This window comes from Theropithecus gelada, chromosome 9 (assembly GCF_003255815.1).
Source record: "Theropithecus gelada isolate Dixy chromosome 9, Tgel_1.0, whole genome shotgun sequence".
In the NCBI taxonomy this organism is placed as follows: domain Eukaryota; kingdom Metazoa; phylum Chordata; class Mammalia; order Primates; family Cercopithecidae; genus Theropithecus; species Theropithecus gelada.
Window position 1 is genome coordinate 41,733,552 of NC_037677.1, and position 17,848 is coordinate 41,751,399.

The 17,848-nt window shown below is 38.1% G+C and overlaps 1 protein-coding gene across 1 annotated transcript; it reads right to left on the reverse strand.

Moving 5' to 3' along the window:
- Positions 1-2,072: 2,072 nt before the first annotated feature.
- On the reverse strand, positions 2,073-9,207 carry LOC112631095 (zinc finger protein 37A). Its single transcript, XM_025395580.1, has 3 exons — positions 9,081-9,207; positions 8,705-8,800; positions 2,073-6,578 (listed from the first exon to the last, which is right to left on the reverse strand). The coding sequence occupies exons 1-3, from the start codon at positions 9,112-9,114 to the stop codon at positions 5,128-5,130; spliced, it is 1,581 nt and encodes a 526-aa protein (XP_025251365.1). The 5' UTR covers positions 9,115-9,207; the 3' UTR covers positions 2,073-5,127.
- Between the last annotated feature and the right edge of the window lie 8,641 nt (positions 9,208-17,848).

A 17,848-nucleotide genomic window follows, 5' to 3' on the forward strand; every position in this document is an offset into this window, starting at 1 on the left:
GATTTTTTTTTCTATAGAATTGTTATAGCTCCTTATATATTCTGGTTGTGAACATCTTGTCAGATGTTGATGTAGTTTGGATATTAGTCCCTGCCCAAATTTCATTTTGAGAGGTAATGCTCAGCATTAAAGGTGGGTCTTGGAGGAAGCTGTTTTGTTCAAGGGGGAGGATCCCTCATTAATTGATACTGTCCTCACATCAAGGCCCATATTTCTGCCATATACATTTTGGAAAACTTCTCCCAGTGTTAAGAATAAATACTGGGAGATTTATTTAAATATTAAATTTACTGAAACTGCTATTATTTTAATAACAAGTCTTTAAACATTGAAATAAACTTTATTTTTAAATTTTTGTGGGTACAAAGTAGGTGTATGTTTATGGGTTACATGAGATATTTTAATACAGGTATCAAATGTGTATAAACACATCAGGGTAAATGGGGTATCCATGACCTCAAGCACACCTCACAAAATCTGAGTACTCACAAGATCTGGTTAAGTGTGTGGCACCTCCCTCCCCTTCTCTCTTTGCCCCTGCTCCTGCCATGTGAGATACTTACTCCCCTTTTGCCTTCCATTGTGGTTGGAAACTTCCTGACACCTCCCTACAAGCTGGTAAGATGTTAGCACCATGCTTCCTGTACAGCTTGCAAAACCGTGAGCCAACTAAACCTCTTCTTTATAAATTACCCAGTTTCGAGTTTTTTTGTTTGTTTTTTTTGGTTTTTTTTTGAGACGGAGTCTCGCTCTGCCCCCAGGCTGGAGCGCAGTGGCACGATCTTGGCTCACTGCAAGCTCTGCCTCCCAGGTTCACACCATTCTCTTGCCTCAGCCTCCCGAGTAGCTGGGACTACAGGTGCCCGCCACCACGCCTGGCTAATTTTTTTGTATTTTTAGTAGAGACGGGGTTTCACAGTGTTAGCCAGGATGGTCTCTATCTCCTGACTTCGTGATCCGCCCGCCATGGCCTCCCAAAGTGCTGGGATTACAGGCATGAGCCACCACGCCCGGCCTCGAGTATTTTTTTATAGTATTTCAAGAATGGCCTAATACAGATGGATAGTTTGCGAATATTCTCTCCCATTCTATGGGTTGTCTCTTCACTTTGTTGTTTGCTTTGCAATGCAGAAGCTTTTTAACTTGATGTAATCCCATTTGTCCACTTTTACTTTGGTTGTCAGGTATTACACAAGAAATCTTTGCCCACTCCAATGTCCTGGAGAGATTCCCCAATGTTTTCTTTTAGCTGTTTCATAGTTTGAGGTCTTAGATTTAACTTTTTAATTAATTTTGACTTTTGTATATGGTAAGAGATGGGGGTCTAGTTTCATTCTTCTGCATATGGATACCCAGTTTTCATAGCACCATTTACTAAAGACACTATCTTTTCCCCAATGCATGTGCTTCATACCTTTGTCAAAAGTGAGTCCACCATAGATGTATGAATTTGTTTCTGGGTTGTCTATTCTGTTCCTATGTGTCTGTTTTTATGCCAGTATCATGCTGTTTTGGTTACTGTAGCTCTGTTGAATAATTTGAAGTCAGGTAATATGATTTATCCAGTTTGATTCCTTTTGTGCAGGATAGCTCTGACTATTCTAGGTCTTTTGTGGTTCCCATATAAATTTTAGGATTGTGTTTTCCATTTCTTTGAAGAATGTTAAGTTTTCTGGATGTTCCACAGTGTATCCATTAACCTGCTGAATGACATCTTTTTTTTTTTTTTTCTTTTTACCTGAGACAGAGTCTCACTCTGTCTTCAGGCTAGAGTGCAGTGGCACGACCACAGCTAAATGCAGCCTCAGTCTCCCAAGCTCAAGTGATCCTCCCACCTCTCTGTCTCCTGAGTACCTCGGACTACAGGTGCATGCCACCATGCCTGGCTAATTTTTGTATTTTTTGTAGAGACAGTTGTGCCATGTTGCCCAGGCTAGTCACAAAATCCTGGGCTCAAACAACCCACCCACCTTGACCTTCTAACATGCTAGAATTACAGGCATGAGACACTGCGACCAGCCAGAGTATTTTCTTACTGTTAGGTACATGAGATGATTCAGGTTCATCTTGTATTTCTCCCAAACTCTGACTAGGAATCATCTCTGGTCCCCTTTTTTTGTGTGGATAGTATTTAGGAACTAGTAACTTGGCAGTTGGTGTGCTTACTATTACTGAGGTGTCATTGCATTTAGGTCCTCTCAGTAGAATGAATCACAAAATATATGCATATGTGCACACACAACAATTTCTCTCTTTGTTCCTATATATTTAAAAGATATGAGTTCTATTCTAATGTCACACTCCAGGTTTTCTAGCTCTCCTCATTCCTAATTTTATAAATACCTTCTCTAATGGAGAAATCTTGCTGTCATCATTCTCAACATATTTGCTCAATGTTACCAATCTCTCAACAATGCTGCCTATCTCCTCCCCCTGTCCCTTCCACACCTCACCATCAGCCTTCTTGGTGCCAGCAGGAACAAGGCTACAACTGCTCTCATCCCATCAGGCAAGTCTAACTCCTCCACTCTGGGGAAGGAAGTCAGGAGAGACACATGAAAACTCAGAGGGGAATCAAAAGAAAGAGGAATGGAAGGCCACATTAAAAAATAATAATAATAAATCATCTTTTGATTGCCCTAATAAACATCTCTTGGTGATGATATAGTTTATGGATATGTCTAGACATTTTTTTCAATTTTAGGATTTTGCATCTAAATCTATGAGACTTTGGTCTATAGCTTTATGGTTTTTTGTTTTTTTGTTTTTGTTTTTGTTTTTTAAGGTTTTGGTATCAAAGTTGTACTGGCCTCAAAAACTGAATGGAAAAGTTCCATCGTTTTTCTTCTAGAAAAGTTTATAAAAGCCTGGTATTATTTTTAAATATTCGGAATAAGTTCAGTGAAGCCATCTGTTCCTAGAGTTTTCTTTCTAAGCAAGTTTTTGAATATTCCACTCAGGTATTGTTTGCAGTTGTGACAAGCACAATCAATCTCTAGTATGACCTTGTTTCCAGGGCTTTTACTGATGGCATGTTCAGCAAAGGACCAATCCACTGGCACTTCCTAAGTTTTAATCATTTCTCCTTCATACTGCCAAATACAAAACAAAACAAAAATCCTACTTATTATCTTCTCAAATTAGCTTTTCAGGTTCCTGCCCTATGCAGCATGAGACATCTGGAAATTTCTTGATAAATTATATGTGTTTGAAGCCCCTAATGTATTCATTCTTTACACTGCACTCTTGATTGTTCTCCCGGTTTCTGGTCCCCCCATGCCTTCCCCTGACCCCCAGGTTATGGCCCTCTGCCTGAACCAAGTTCAGTATTCAGGTTCTTCCCTATAGTCAGAAGTGGAAAGGGCCCCCACAGCTGCATTCTTTTTACCACTCTCTAGAATTTTGCCCCTTTAGTCCTCTTTGCTTCTATAGTAATAATTTGCATTTAAATATTTTCTGTAATTTTATAGTTGTCCTCAATGGGTCCATTCTGCTGCCAACTACTATACCTTACCCAATAGCAAAATCTACTTTTGCTTTTTTTTTTTTTTTTTAAACTCTCTGTTGCTCAGGCTGGAGTGCAGTGGCATGATCTCAGCTCACTGAAACCTCCATCTCCCAGGTTCAAGTGATCCTCCCACCTCAGCCTCTTTAGTAGCCAGGATTACAGGTGTGCACCACCATGCCTGGCTAATTTTTGTATTTTTAGTAGAGACAGGGTTTCATGTCGGCCAGGCTGGTCTGGAACTCCTGACCTCAGGTGATTTGCCCACCTCAGCCTCCCAAAGTACTGGGATTACAGGCATGAGCCACCATGCCCAGCCTATTTGTGCTTTTTGAAAGCTCCATATCTAAGTTATATCTATATATACATTTTTAAAAGTTTTATCACCTATGAAAGACATGTTTCAGTATGGAGTGAAGTAGAGTTGGGTACAAAAGTCACTCACAGCAGAATGTCCTGGCTTACGTGTTAGACATCTGCTAGGGCAGAAACCACCAGAAATCTGGACCCACTCTCTTCTACTAATCCTCATAAGTTGCATGCAAGGCAAATTGACTTGCCCCTTTGATCCACCATTCTGAGATGGGTCGTCTGAATTTAGTCTGCCCCAGGATTATTCAAAAATCCTGCTGGTGGGCTGCTGTACTATGGCCCCATATTGAGGGTCTTTCTCTTTCTTCCTGGACATACAAGAGCATTCTTGTTTGTGGGTCCCCTTGCTAAAAAATCTTCCCTTATTTTGCACATGGCTAAGCAATAAACCTTTGAACTACTTATAGCCATTGGCTCGAGTGACATATTTTCAAGTCTCTTAGAAAACAGCAGTCTTGACAATGAACTAAACGATATTAACAAAGTAAAATGCTATTTCTCAATACAAATCTTTTTTCACATTTTCTTAAATTGCTAGATATACTGCAATTCAACACCTCTGTTCTATATTAAATTTAGATTTTAACTTAAAACGTCCACACATTAGATACAGTTAAAAATACTTTCTCTACTATCTGATGTTCACTGAGAAGCTACTTCTTATTACACATACTCCATAAAATATAACCTCATAGTAAATGCTTTCCTATAGTTTCCTATAGTTTGTGCATTTTCTCTGGCCTCTTGACTTCACATAGAATGATTTTCCACATTCATTACATCCATAGGGTTCCTGTCTTATATGAGTTCTGTGGTGAAAAATTAGGGCTGACTTCTGACAAAAGGTTTTTCCACATTCATTACACCCCAATCGTTTCTCCCGTGTGTCTTCTCAGATATTCTGTGAAACTGAAGTAGTAGCAGAAAAATGCATCCCTTCTCAACCTAGGGATGCTGACACAGGTTTCACCCCATGTGAATTCTCTGATGTTTAATGAGGAGTGGCACTGGGCAAAATGTTTCCTACATTCATTCACCAGTAAGTTTTTTCCACTTTTAGTTTTGTAACATAATGTATGGTCCAAAGTCCAGAATAATGTTTTCCTGCATTCTGTATCTTCATATTGTTTTTTTCTCTAAGTTCTCTTCAATACTGTGAGAACTGACTTTAGGCCAAAGGTGTTCTCATTATCATTATATTAACAGATTTCTCTCACCCTTTATGTTCTGTGTTCTACAAAGTTCTGACTTCACCCAGAGTAATTTCCCTCACTTACTACATTTATAGGGTTTCTCCCCAAGTGTGTTCTCTGATGTACAGTTAGTTTTGACTTAACATAGAATGATTTTCCACAAACATTACATTCATAGGGTTTCTCCCCTGTGTGTGTTCTGTGATGTGCAATGAGTTTTGACTTCACACAGAATGATTTTCCACATTCATTACATCCATAGGGTTTCTGTCTTATATGAGTTCTCTGGTGAACAATTAGGGCTGACTTCTGACGGAAAGTTTTCCCACATTCATTACATCCAAAAGGTTTCTCCCCTGTGTGTCTTCTCAGATGTTCTGTGAAACTGGAGTAGTAGCAGAAAAATTTTCCACACTGAATACATTCATAAGGTTTCTCACCTGTGTGAATTCTTAGATGTTTAGTAAGGGTTGACTTCTCAGAGAATGATTTCCCACATTCATTACATTCATAAGGTTTTTCACCTGTGTGAATTCTTTGATGTTTAATGAGGTCTGATTTTCTGAGAAAGGCTTTCCCACATGCATAGCATTCATAGGGCTTCTCCCCTGTGTGTGTTTTCTGATGCACAGTAAGGACTGACTTAAAGGAAAAGGTTTTCCCACATTCATGACATTCATATGGTTTCTCCCCTGTGTGTGTTCTCTGATGTTGAGTAAGGGTTGACTTTTCACTGAAGGATTTCCCACATTCATGACATCTATAAGGTCTCTCCCCTGTATGAATTCTTTGATGTTTAATGAGGTCTGAATTCTTATAAAAGGTCTTCCCACATTCGTGACATTCATAGTGTTTTCCCCCTGTGTGTGTTCTCTGATGTCTTCTATGGGCTGACTTCTTGATGAAGGTTTTTCCACATTCATGACATTCATAAGGTTTTTCTCCTGTATGTGTTCTCTGTTGTAAATGAAGGACTAATTTTTCACTGAAAAAGGTTCCACACTCATTATATTCAATAATATTGTTAATTGAGTGGGTTCTCTGAATTGGAGTGAGATTTAACTTCTGGCTGAATGGGTAAACACTCTGATGTTCAAGGAGAATGGATTTCTCAAAGATGTTTTCTCCACATTGATTACATTCATAGTGGTTTTCTCTTGGATGTATTTGCTGATGGGTAATGAAAAATGACATATCACAGGGTTTCCCATGTTCAGTATATTTGCAGGTTTTCTGTCCTGTGTAACCTCTCTTATGTACAAAGAAGAATGAATTCTCAGGGAAAGCTTTCCCACATTCATTGTATTCAAAAGGTTGCTCCCAATTTTTAATTTTCTGATGCCAAACGAGGTCTTCATTCAGCCAGAAGCTGTTCCCATTTTTATTATATTCATAAGGTTCCTCTTCAGAATGAATTATTTCATGGTTTTCATCACACAAACATTTTCCACCTTTGTTAAACTCATTGAACTTCATTCTTGAATAGTTTCTACTGGTATTAATTAATTCTGAAATATTGAGTGACAAGAAAGATGAGTTGACAAGGATATGTAAGAGAAATAAAGTTAGCATTATATTTGAAGGCATGACTCAGTTTAGGCCATTATCTCCTCATACCTACATTATGACAACAATGTGCACACTTCCAGTCTTATACCTCTTTTTAATTCAACACAGCAGCAACAAATTGAATTTCTAAAAGTTCTAATTCATAGATAGTCCTGTAATCCAGGCTCCAATTCTGTGTGGTTTTGTTTTTGTTGGTTGGTGGTGGTGGCGGTGTTTTTGAGACAGAGTCTTGCTCTGTCACCCAGGCTGGAGTGTAGTGACATGATCTCAGCTCACTACAACCTCTGCTTCCTGGGTTCAAGCGATTCTCATGCCTCAACCTCCCAAGTAGCTGGGACTACAGGTGTACACAACCATGCTCAGCTAGTTTTTATGTTTTCAGTAGACACAGGATTTTGCCATGTTAGCCAGGCTGGTCTCGAACTACTGGCCTCAAGTAATTCATCCACATTGGCCTTCCAAAGTGCTGGGATTACAGGTATGAAGCACTGCACCTGGCTCAATTGTTGTTCTAGCTCTGATTCACTAGGAATAAAAGTATGCAACAATAAGAGTGAAATCAATGAGTGAACAAGCCATCCTTGTCACAGGATAGGTTTATAGTTCTATTCTAGCTATGGGATTTGCCTTTTATTCCATCAACTATACTATACTATACTGAGTCCAATGTCCCAAGAACAAACACTTTTTTTTTTTAACAAGGTATCACTGAAGTAAACATATCTTTACATTTAGATTCAGATTAGAACCAAGCCATTCTTTTACGAGTCTAGAATGAATATATTTCACTCTAGGTAGGTTCAGCTGTTTGTCCCTCATAAATTGCTCATTCCCATCATAATCTCATACTGATTGTTTTTTCATTGTCAGATTGTAGTCTAACAGTGTTTTTAAAAGTTTGCCTTCCCAAATTTTCCAGGTTCATTCACTAAAAAACATGAAAGGACTGTTTGTATAATTCATTTAAGCACAAACATCAGCTGGATTGCTATAACAATATTTTTTGTTAAACACTGATTTTTAAAATATTTCGTGCGGTTCTGTTTTTGTTCACCAACTATGTTCCTGGCAGCCATTACTTTGCTTATGATTTTTTTCTTAGTGCCCTACATAGATATTTAAATCAGTGGTATTTAACAAATAATGTTTATCAATATTACCTGGAGAGCTTTTCCAGACACAAATATTTTCAGGCTTCACGTTGAAATTCTTACTGGTTGAATGTTTAATTTTACTTTTAACTGCTTTTTATTTTTTAGAGACAGAATCTTGCCCTGTCACCCAGGCTGCATTGCAATGGCACAAACACAGCTAACTGCAGCCTCTTCCCAGGCTAAAACAAGACTCTCACCTCAGCTCTCCAGTAGCTGAGATCACAAAAATTAGCCAGGCATGAGACCACAGGTGTGTGCCACCATGCCTGGCTAATTTTTTAAGTTTTCATAGAGATGGGGTCTTCCTATTTTGCCCAAGCTGGTCTCAAATTCCTGGGCTCAAGTGTTCCTCCCACCTCAGCCCCCCAAAGTCCTGGAATTATAGGCATGAACCACTGGGCCCAGGCTATTTTAAAATAATTCTGTAAAAAAATGATAAATATGGTAAAAAGCTAAAGAATGAGCAACTCAAAAAAGCATGTATAGAAAAATATGTTTAATATTTTAAAGAAGGAGGGATGCTCTTTACTGGGAAGAGTACACCAGGGAGCTTTCCGGGGGTGTTGAAAAATCACTCTATATATTCATCTCAGTGATGGATACGTGAGTGTTTATACACACACACACACACACACACACATATATATATATATTATTAATCTTTGGCTTAACCATATAATTTATACCACAATTAAAAAAAAAAAAAAAAAAGATGTGTGTATGGAAGTGATATTGGGAGATCCTGGGTGATTCAGAGTCACTGGATATTTAGGTCATGTCAACATGTTAGTTCCAAAGTTCTAGAGCCTCTAAAACATGATTCCTGAAGAACATTTCAATGGTCTTATTATCTGAACCTACCCTTTGTGATCTACCTTCCTTTAAATTCCATCTGGCACATACTAACTCACCCAGATGACGCTGGCTTGGAAATTTTTCCTCTAATATCCATAGCTCCTCGCCTTTCTCCAACTTGAGAATCACTTCTGGTTTAGGAATGCAATATCCTGTGAATGAGAACTGTATTACTTGGGACAAACTGGGTGGGTTTTCCTGAAGGAGGAAGACAGTGTATCCCAAACAGTACACACACACACACACACACACACACACACACACACACTTCATTTAATCCTGTCATTCTCTCTAGTATCCAAAAGGGATAAATTGTCCTTGATCTCTGAATCTCAAACCTAAATATTATATTTTACAAAAGTTCCACAAGTTTCTATTGATAAGAAAGGACATGCACTCTGGTCTTCTACATGGGAAGCAATTCCTACCTACCTACTGAGACAAGGTAGCTGTAGTTCTCCAGCATCACATCCCTGTACAGGGTCCTCTGAGCAGGGTCCAGATGCTGCCACTTCTCTTGAGTGAAGCCCACAGTCACATCCCTAAATGACACTGATCCCTGGAAAATCACAGTTCTACTCAGTCTGAAGTGATAAGAATCAGTTGACGTGAAAAAGGATGTTTAGGGACTAATCCTTACCATTTTTATTGTTGAAAATTAAATAGAAAATGTTATAAAGGGCCTCTATGATATATGTTGTTTTATGTTACACATTGTGGGTAAAAAATCATAGTAGAAATATCCTGTTGGTGCATTAATTTATTACTTAATGCAAAAATATTTAGTGCCTACATGTGCCTAGAGCTTTCTTAGTTTCTGAGTATTCCAATTTGAATACAAGAGTCTTCCTGTAATTACAGGAGAGGAACATATCTTCTCACAAGGAAACATACATACAGAGACATACCTACCACAGGACTTAACGTACTCACACCACAGATATGTGCAACACAGATGGATCATAAAAGTGTTCTGTGCAAATTCGTGTGAAAGTATGTCAACATATTAGATTTCACTAAAGTGATAAAACTTTAGTTCCTTTGCAAACATATAACAAAAACTTAAGAAAAGGTTAAAATCCTGAAAAAAATATGTGGCAAGTCAATGGAGCTGCTTAACAGGATAAGAGCATGCCTTACCTGTGATGAGATAAAGGTTGCAGAGGCATGGGAGATGAGGGAGACTAGGAAATACTTTTGGCTTTAATCCTGTTAGTGTTCTCCAAATATTTATCACTCATCTAATCTGTAAAAATTTTTAGCAACTACTAGTTTTACTTATATTTATTGATAAAGTAAATAAAATACAATCAATCTACATATAAGGAAAGCTTAATTTTGTTCTTATTTTAGAGATAAAAACATAAATAGGCATGCTGATATTTTCCTCCCAAGCCCTAAAGGACTGGCAGTATATGACATAAGCACAATTATCCTGCACACTTCCTTTAGGCCATAGGCTCCCTGCTCCCCCAACTCCAGGTCATTGATGTGAATAGCAGAAGTTGATGGTGAACTGGAAATACACAACTGAATCTCTGTAACATAATTCAGTTTTCACTGAGGAAGCAATGCCACCAAAGTAGATTGGAGACTGCTGGAGAGCAGCGTTAGAGGTAGATTGTCTATATTAAGAGGCAGTAGTGGAGATGTGGAAGAGGGAATTCACTAAACAAGACAGGAAGGGCTACTTCCAGAGGGCCTGCATAGAGGCATTAGAAGGTCTGGAAATTAGAACCAGGAGGTTGGGTGTTGAGGAACGGGAGAGTGCAGATTGACAATAAGACACATGCAGGCCATGCAGCTCTTGGAATGTCTTCATGTCATGGAAGTGAGCATGTCCAGTGGAAGGCTACAGAGATGATTCTGAAGCTTGGGAGAGACCTAAGGTCTGGAGTTCAAGACCTGCCTGGCCAACATGGTGAAACCCCATCCCTACTAAAAAGACAAAAAATAGCCATGCGTGGTTGTGGACACCTGTAATCCCTGCTACTTGGGAGGCTGAGGGAGGAGAATCGCTTGAACCCGGGAAGTGGAGATTGTAGTGAGCCAAGATTGTGCCACTGCATTCCAGCCTGGGTGACAGAGTGAGACTCCGTCTCAAAACAAACAAAAAAAAAAACACAGACTAAAAAAAGAACATTCCAAAATTAAATGTTAATATTTGCCTAACTGAAAACAAAGCAAATACTCTGAACACTACTAGAAAACAAAATGGGCCAGGTGCGGTGGCTTACGCCTGTAATCCCAGCACTTTGGTAGGCCAAGGCGGGAGGATCACGAGGTCAGGAGTTCAAGACCAGCATGGCCAATATGGTGAAACCCCATCTCTACTAAAAATACGAAAATTAGCCAGGCATGGAGGCAGGCACCTGTATTCCCAGCTACTCAGGAGGCTGAGACAGGAGAATCACCTGAACCTGGGAGGCAGAGGGTTGCAGTGAGCCAAGATCACACCACTGTACACCAGCCTGGGCAAAAAGAGTAAAACTGTCTTTCAAAAAAAGGAAAGAAATAAAGAAAGAAAGAAAACAAAATGGATGTAAAATACAGAATCGTACAAATCTAAATGTATAAAATTGCACAAATTATAACAAAATAAAAACTGGAAAAAGAGTTAATAAAAGAATAGTTTGTAAAATATAGATAAATCCAGGAGATAAATACCATTCTCAAATGAATTCCAAAAGAAAAAAAAAAGCTAAGGAGAGACTTTTTTGGGGGGAAATGAGGGCAATCAAGAGCACTGTGTACATTATAGCCCATTTATGCCTGAGGTTGCAATTTTTTAAATTTTTGCAATCAGACCTTTAAATGACCTTGAGCAGTAGCATATAACTCCCACATACTTAGCGTTCCAATAATGGAACACTAGGCATACATAGGTTAGGGAATTCAGAACACCAAGCACACACCCAGGACAGGAGAAGCTTGGCAAAGACCTCAAAAGACCCTAAGGTTTTACTTCTGGCTAATCTCTATGCTCAGTGCAAGCAAGCAGTGAAGACTAAGATGAAGTTCTAAATGGACCAGGCTAAGTGTTTAAAAAGGGCTAAGGACAGTCAATTTGCAAATAATAGGAAAGGGGTTTTGTTGTTATTTTTTTTAGTTTTTTTACTTTTTGGTTGTTGTTGTTTGAATCCTGGCCCTCCAGGAAAAATGCCGGTTAAAACACTATCTGAACACAAGCTAAGAGAGAGAATTCAGTGACCACACATGACTAGAAATAAACAGACTGCAAAAAACAGTCTGAAAAATTCATAAAAACAAATGGATGATTGAAGACTTCAATAATTAAGAACAGCAAAGTCTAGAGAAGAATAAGAAAGTGATTTCTAAAGTTACCAAATTATAATATTAAAATGCCCAGTTTCAGCAGGAACAAGAAAATCACAAAGCATACAAAGAAACTGGAAGTGTTGTCCAATCACAGGAAAAATATAAATTGACATTTATCCCTGAGGCAAACCAAACATAACAATTCTTAAACAAAGACTTTAAACCAACTGTCTTTAATATACTCAAAAGCTAAAACATACAAGAACTAGAGAGAACCAAGAAAACAACTTACAAATATCAAAAAAGAGATTGAAATTATAATAACCACATAGACATTCTAAAACTAAAGAGTACCATAATCGAAATAATGAATTCACCAGAGGAGTTCAACAGCAAACCTGGGAATGCCAAAAAGAATCTGTGAATTTAAGTATAAGACTATTGAAATTATCAAGTTTGAGAATCAGAACAAAAAAGAATTAAGAAAAATAAACGGAACCCAAAGGACCTATGGGACACCATCAAGCTGACCAACACAAACATGGGAAATGTAGAAGAATACAAGAGAGGCAAGGAAATAGAGTATTTGCAGAAAAGCCAAAACTTCCTAAATTTGGTGAAAGACACAAATCCAGGAAGTACAATAACCTCAAAATAAACTCAAATACATCCACCAAGACATGTTATAATCAGTCAGGAAAAAAAAAAAAAAATGACGGAGAATCTTGAAGCAGAAAAGGAGAAGCAATTTGTCATATACAAAAGAACCTCAAAAAGATCATCAGCAGAAACCTTGGAGGTTAGAAGGCACTGGATTGATATATTCAAAGTGCTGAAAGAAAAATCTGTCAGCTGAGAATTCTATGCCGGGCAAACATGCCTGTCAATAATGAGGACCTTCCCAGATGAACACAAGCTAAGAGAATATGTTTTTACTAGATCTACCCTGCAAGGAATGCTAAAGGGAATCCTTTGGGTTGAAATGTGATTCACGACAAACAAGGGAACTGTTATAAGATTATAAGCCAAATTTTCATCTGGATTTGGTCTTAAAAGAGAAATTAGGATTAAATAAATAAGAAAAATGGAAGATTGGCAGAGTGGATGAATTTCTTCAAATAATGCAAACAAAAATGTAATTAGAATGAATAAGATTGAGTATCTGATAGTAAAACAGGGTGAGTACAATCAACTGGTTTTTTTTTTGTTTTTTTTTTTTTTAATTCTACTTTAAGCTCTGGGGTACATGTGCAGAACATGCAGGTTTATTACATAGGTATACATGTGCCATGGTGGTTTGCTACACCCATCAAACAATCATCTTCATAAGGCACTTCTCCTAATGCTATCTCTCCCCTAGCCCCCCACCCCCTGACAGGCCCCAGTATGAGATGTTCCCCTCCCTGTGTCTNGGAAGTCAGGTGGCGATTCCTGAAGGATCTAGAACCAGAAATACCATTTGACCCAGGAATCCCATTACTGGGTATATACCCAAAGGATTATAAATCATTCTACTATAAGGACACATGCATATGTATTTTTTTTTGCAGCACTATTCACAATAGCAAAGACTTGGAACCAACGTAAATGCCCATCAATGATAGACTGGATAAAGAAAATGTGGCACATATATACCATGAAATACTATGCAGCTATAAAAAAGGATGAGTTCATGTCCTTTGCAGGGACATGGATGAAGCTGGAAACCATCATTCTCAGCAAACTAACACAAGAACAGAAAACCAAACACCACTGTTCTCATAAGTGGGAGTTGGACAATGAGAACACGTAGACACAGGGAGGGGAACATCTCATACTGGGGCCTGTCAGGGGATGGGGGGCTAGGGGAGAGATAGCATTAGGAGAAGTGCCTTATGAAGATGATTGTTTGATGGGTGCAGCAAACCACCATGGCACATGTATACCTATGTAATAAACCTGCATGTTCTGCACGTGTACCCCAGAACTTAAAGTATAATTAAAAAAAAAAACAAAAAACACCAATTGACTGTACTCACCCTGTTTTACTATCAGATGCTCAATCTTATTCATTCTAATTACATTTTTGTATGCATTATTTGAAGAAATTTATCCACTCTGCCAATCTTCCATTTTTCTTGTTTATTTGATCCTGATTTCTCTTTTAAGACCAAATCCAGATGAAAAGTTGGCTTATAATCTTATAACAGTTCCCTTGTTTGTCGTGAATCACATTTCAACCCAAAGGATTCCCTTTAGCATTCCTTGCAGAGTAGATCTAGTAAAAACATATTCTTTTAGCTTGTGTTCATCTGGGAAGGTCCTCGTTATTGACAAGCATGCTTGCCCAGCATAGAATTCTCAGCTGACAGCTTTTTCTTTCGGCACTTTGAATATATCAATCCAGTGCCTTCTAACCTCCAAGGTTTCTGCTGATGATCTTTTTGAGGTTCTTTTGTATGTGACAAATTGCTTCTCCTTTTCTGCTTCAAGATTCTCCGTCTTTTTTTTTTTTTTTTTTTTTTTCCTGACTGATTATAACATGTCTTGGTGGATGTATTTGAGTGTATTTTGAGTTTATTGTACTTCCTGGATTTGTGTCTTTCACCAAATTTAGGAAGTTTTGGCTTTTCTGCAAATACTCTATTTCCTTGCCTCTCTTGTATTCTTCTACATTTCCCATGTTTGTGTTGGTCAGCTTGATGGTATCCCATAGGTCCTTTGGGTTCTGTTTATTTTTCTTAATTCTTTTTTGCTCTGATTCTCAAACTTGATAATTTCAATAGTCTTATACTTAAATTCACAGATTCTTTTTGGCATTCCCAGGTTTGCTGTTGAACTCCTCTGGTGAATTCATTATTTCAATTATGGTACTCTTTAGTTTTAGAATGTCTATCTGGTTATTGTAATTTCAATCTCTTTTTTGATATTTGTAAGTTGTTTTCTTGGTTCTCTCTAGTTCTTGTATGTTTTAGCTTTTGAGTATATTAAAGACAGTTGATTTAAAGTCTTTGTTTAAGAATTGTTATGTTTGGTTTGCCTCAGGGATAAATGTCAATTTATATTTTTCCTGTGATTGGACAACACTTCCAGTTTCTTTGTATGCTTTGTGATCTTGTTCCTGCTGAAACTGGGCATTTTAATATTATAATTTGGTAACTTTAGAAATCACTTTCTTATTCTTCTCTAGACTTTGCTGTTCTTAATTATTGAAGTCTTCAATCATCCATTTGTTTTTATGAATTTTTCAGACTGTTTTTTGCAGTCTATTTATTTCTAGTCATGTGTGGTCACTGAATTCTCTCTCTTTAGCTTGTGTTCAGATAGTGTTTTAACCGGCATTTTTCCTGGAGGGCCAGGATTCAAACAGCAACAACCAAAAAGTAAAAAAACTAAAAAAAAAACAACAAAACCCTTTTCCTATTATTTGCAAATTGACTGTCCTTAGCCCTTTTTAAGCACTTAGCCTGGTCCATTTAGAACTTCATCTTAGTCTTCACTGCTTGCTTGCACTGAGCATAGAGATTAACCAGAAGTAAAACCTTAGGGTCTTTTGAGGTCTTTGCCAAGCTTCTCCTGTCCTGGGTATGTGCTTGGTGTTCTGAATTCCCTAACCTATTTATGCCTAGTGTTCCATTATTGGAACGCTAAGCATGTGGGAGTTATATGCTACTGCTCAAGGTCATTTAAAGGTCTGATTGCAAAAATTTAAAAAATTGCAACCTCAGGCATAAATGGGCTATAATGTACACAGTGCTCTTGATTGCCCTCATTTCCCCCCAAAAAAGTCTCTCCTTAGCTTTTTTTTTTCTTTTGGAATACATTTGAGAATGGTATTTATCTCCTGGATTTATCTATATTTTACAAACTATTCTTTTATTAACTCTTTTTCCAGTTTTTATTTTGTTATAATTTGTGCAATTTTATACATTTAGATTTGTACGATTCTGTATTTTACATCCATTTTGTTTTCTTTCTTTCTTTATTTCTTTCCTTTTTTTGAGACACAGTTTTACTCTTTTTGCCCAGGCTGGAGTACAGTGGTGTGATCTTGGCTCACTGCAACCTCTGCCTCCCAGGTTCAGGTGATTCTCCTGTCTCAGCCTCCCGAGTAGCTGGGAATACAGGTGCCTGCCTCCATGCCTGGCTAATTTTCGTATTTTTAGTAGAGATGGGGTTTCACCATGTTGGCCATGCTGGTCTTGAACTCCTGACCTCGTGATCCTCCCGCCTTGGCCTACCAAAGTTCTGGGATTACAGGCGTAAGCCACCGCACCTGGCCCATTTTGTTTCCTAGTAGTGTTTAGAGTATTTGCTTTGTTTTCAGTTAGGCAAATATTAACATTTAATTTTGGAATGCTCTTTTTTTAGTCTGTGGGGTTTTTTTTGTTTTGTTTTGAGACGGAGTCTCACTCTGTCACCCAGGCTGGAGTGCAGTGGCACAATCTTGGCTCACTACAATCTCCACTTCCCGGGTTCAAGCGATTCTCCTCCCTCAGCCTCCCAAGTAGCAGGGATTACAGGCGTCCACAACCATGCATGGCTATTTTTTGTCTTTTTAGTAGGGATGGGGTTTCACCATGTTGGCCAGGCAGGTCTTGAACTCCAGACCTTAGGTCTCTCCCAAGCTTCAGAATCATCTCTGTAGCCTTCCACTGGACATGCTCACTTCCATGACATGAAGACATTCCAAGAGCTGCATGGCCTGCATGTGTCTTATTGTCAATCTGCACTCTCCCCTTCCTCAACACCCAACCTCCTGGTTCTAATTTCCAGACCTTCTAATGCCTCTATGCAGGCCCTCTGGAAGTAGCCCTTCCTCTCTTGTTTAGTGAATTCCCTCTTCCACATCTCCACTACTGCCTCTTAATATAGACAATCTACCTCTAACGCTGCTCTCCAGCAGTCTCCAATCTACTTTGGTGGCATTGCTTCCTCAGTGAAAACTGAATTATGTTACAGAGATTCAGTTGTGTATTTCCAGTTCACCATCAACTTCTGCTATTCGCATCAATGACATGGAGTTGGGGGAGCAGGGAGCCTATGGCCTAAAGGAAGTGTGCAAGATAATTGTGCTTATGTCATATACTGCCAGTCCTTTAGGGCTTGGGAGGAAAATATCAGCATGCCTATTTATGTTTTTATCTCTAAAATAAGAACAAAATTAAGCTTTCCTTATATGTAGATTGATTGTATTTTATTTACTTTATCAATAAATATAAGTAAAACTAGTAGTTGCTAAAAATTTTTACAGATTAGATGAGTGATAAATATTTGGAGAACACTAACAGGATTAAAGCCAAAAGTATTTCCTATTCTCCCTCATCTCCCATGCCTCTGCAACCTTTATCTCATCACAGGTAAGGCATGCTCTTATCCTGTTAAGCAGTTCCATTGACTTGCCTCATATTTTTTCAGGATTTTAACGTTTTCTTAAGTTTTTGTTATATGTTTGCAAAGGAACTAAAGTTTTATCACTTTAGTGAAATCTAATATGTTGACATACTTTCACACGAATTTGCACAGAACACTTTTATGATCCATCTGTGTTGCACATATCTGTGGTGTGAGTCCGTTAAGTCCTGTGGTAGGTATGTCTTTGTATGTATGTTTCCTTGTGAGAAGATATGTTCCTCTCCTGTAATTACAGGAAGACTTTTGTATTCAAATTGGAATACTCGGAAACTAAGAAAGCTCTAGGCACATGTAGGCACTAAATATTTTTGCATTAAGTAATAAATTAATGCACCAACAGGATATTTCTACTATGATTTTTTACCCACAATGTGTAACATAAAACAACATATATCATAGAGGCCCTTTATAACATTTTCTATTTAATTTTCAACAATAAAAATGGTAAGGATTAGTCCCTAAACATCCTTTTTCACATCAACTGATTCTTATCACTTCAGACTGAGCAGAACTGTGATTTTCCAGGG

Bases quoted from the DNA above. Each gene is read 5' to 3' on its own strand.
- LOC112631095 (XM_025395580.1), bottom strand. From the start codon at position 9,114: ATGCTGGAGAACTACAGCTACCTTGTCTCAGTAG. The intron at 8,801-9,080 runs GTAGGTAGGAAT...TCTCATTCACAG, and splicing joins CAGCTACCTTGTCTCAGTAG to GATATTGCATTCCTAAACCA. The intron at 6,579-8,704 runs GTGAGTTAGTAT...TCAATATTTCAG, and splicing joins TCCAAGCCAGCGTCATCTGG to AATTAATTAATACCAGTAGA.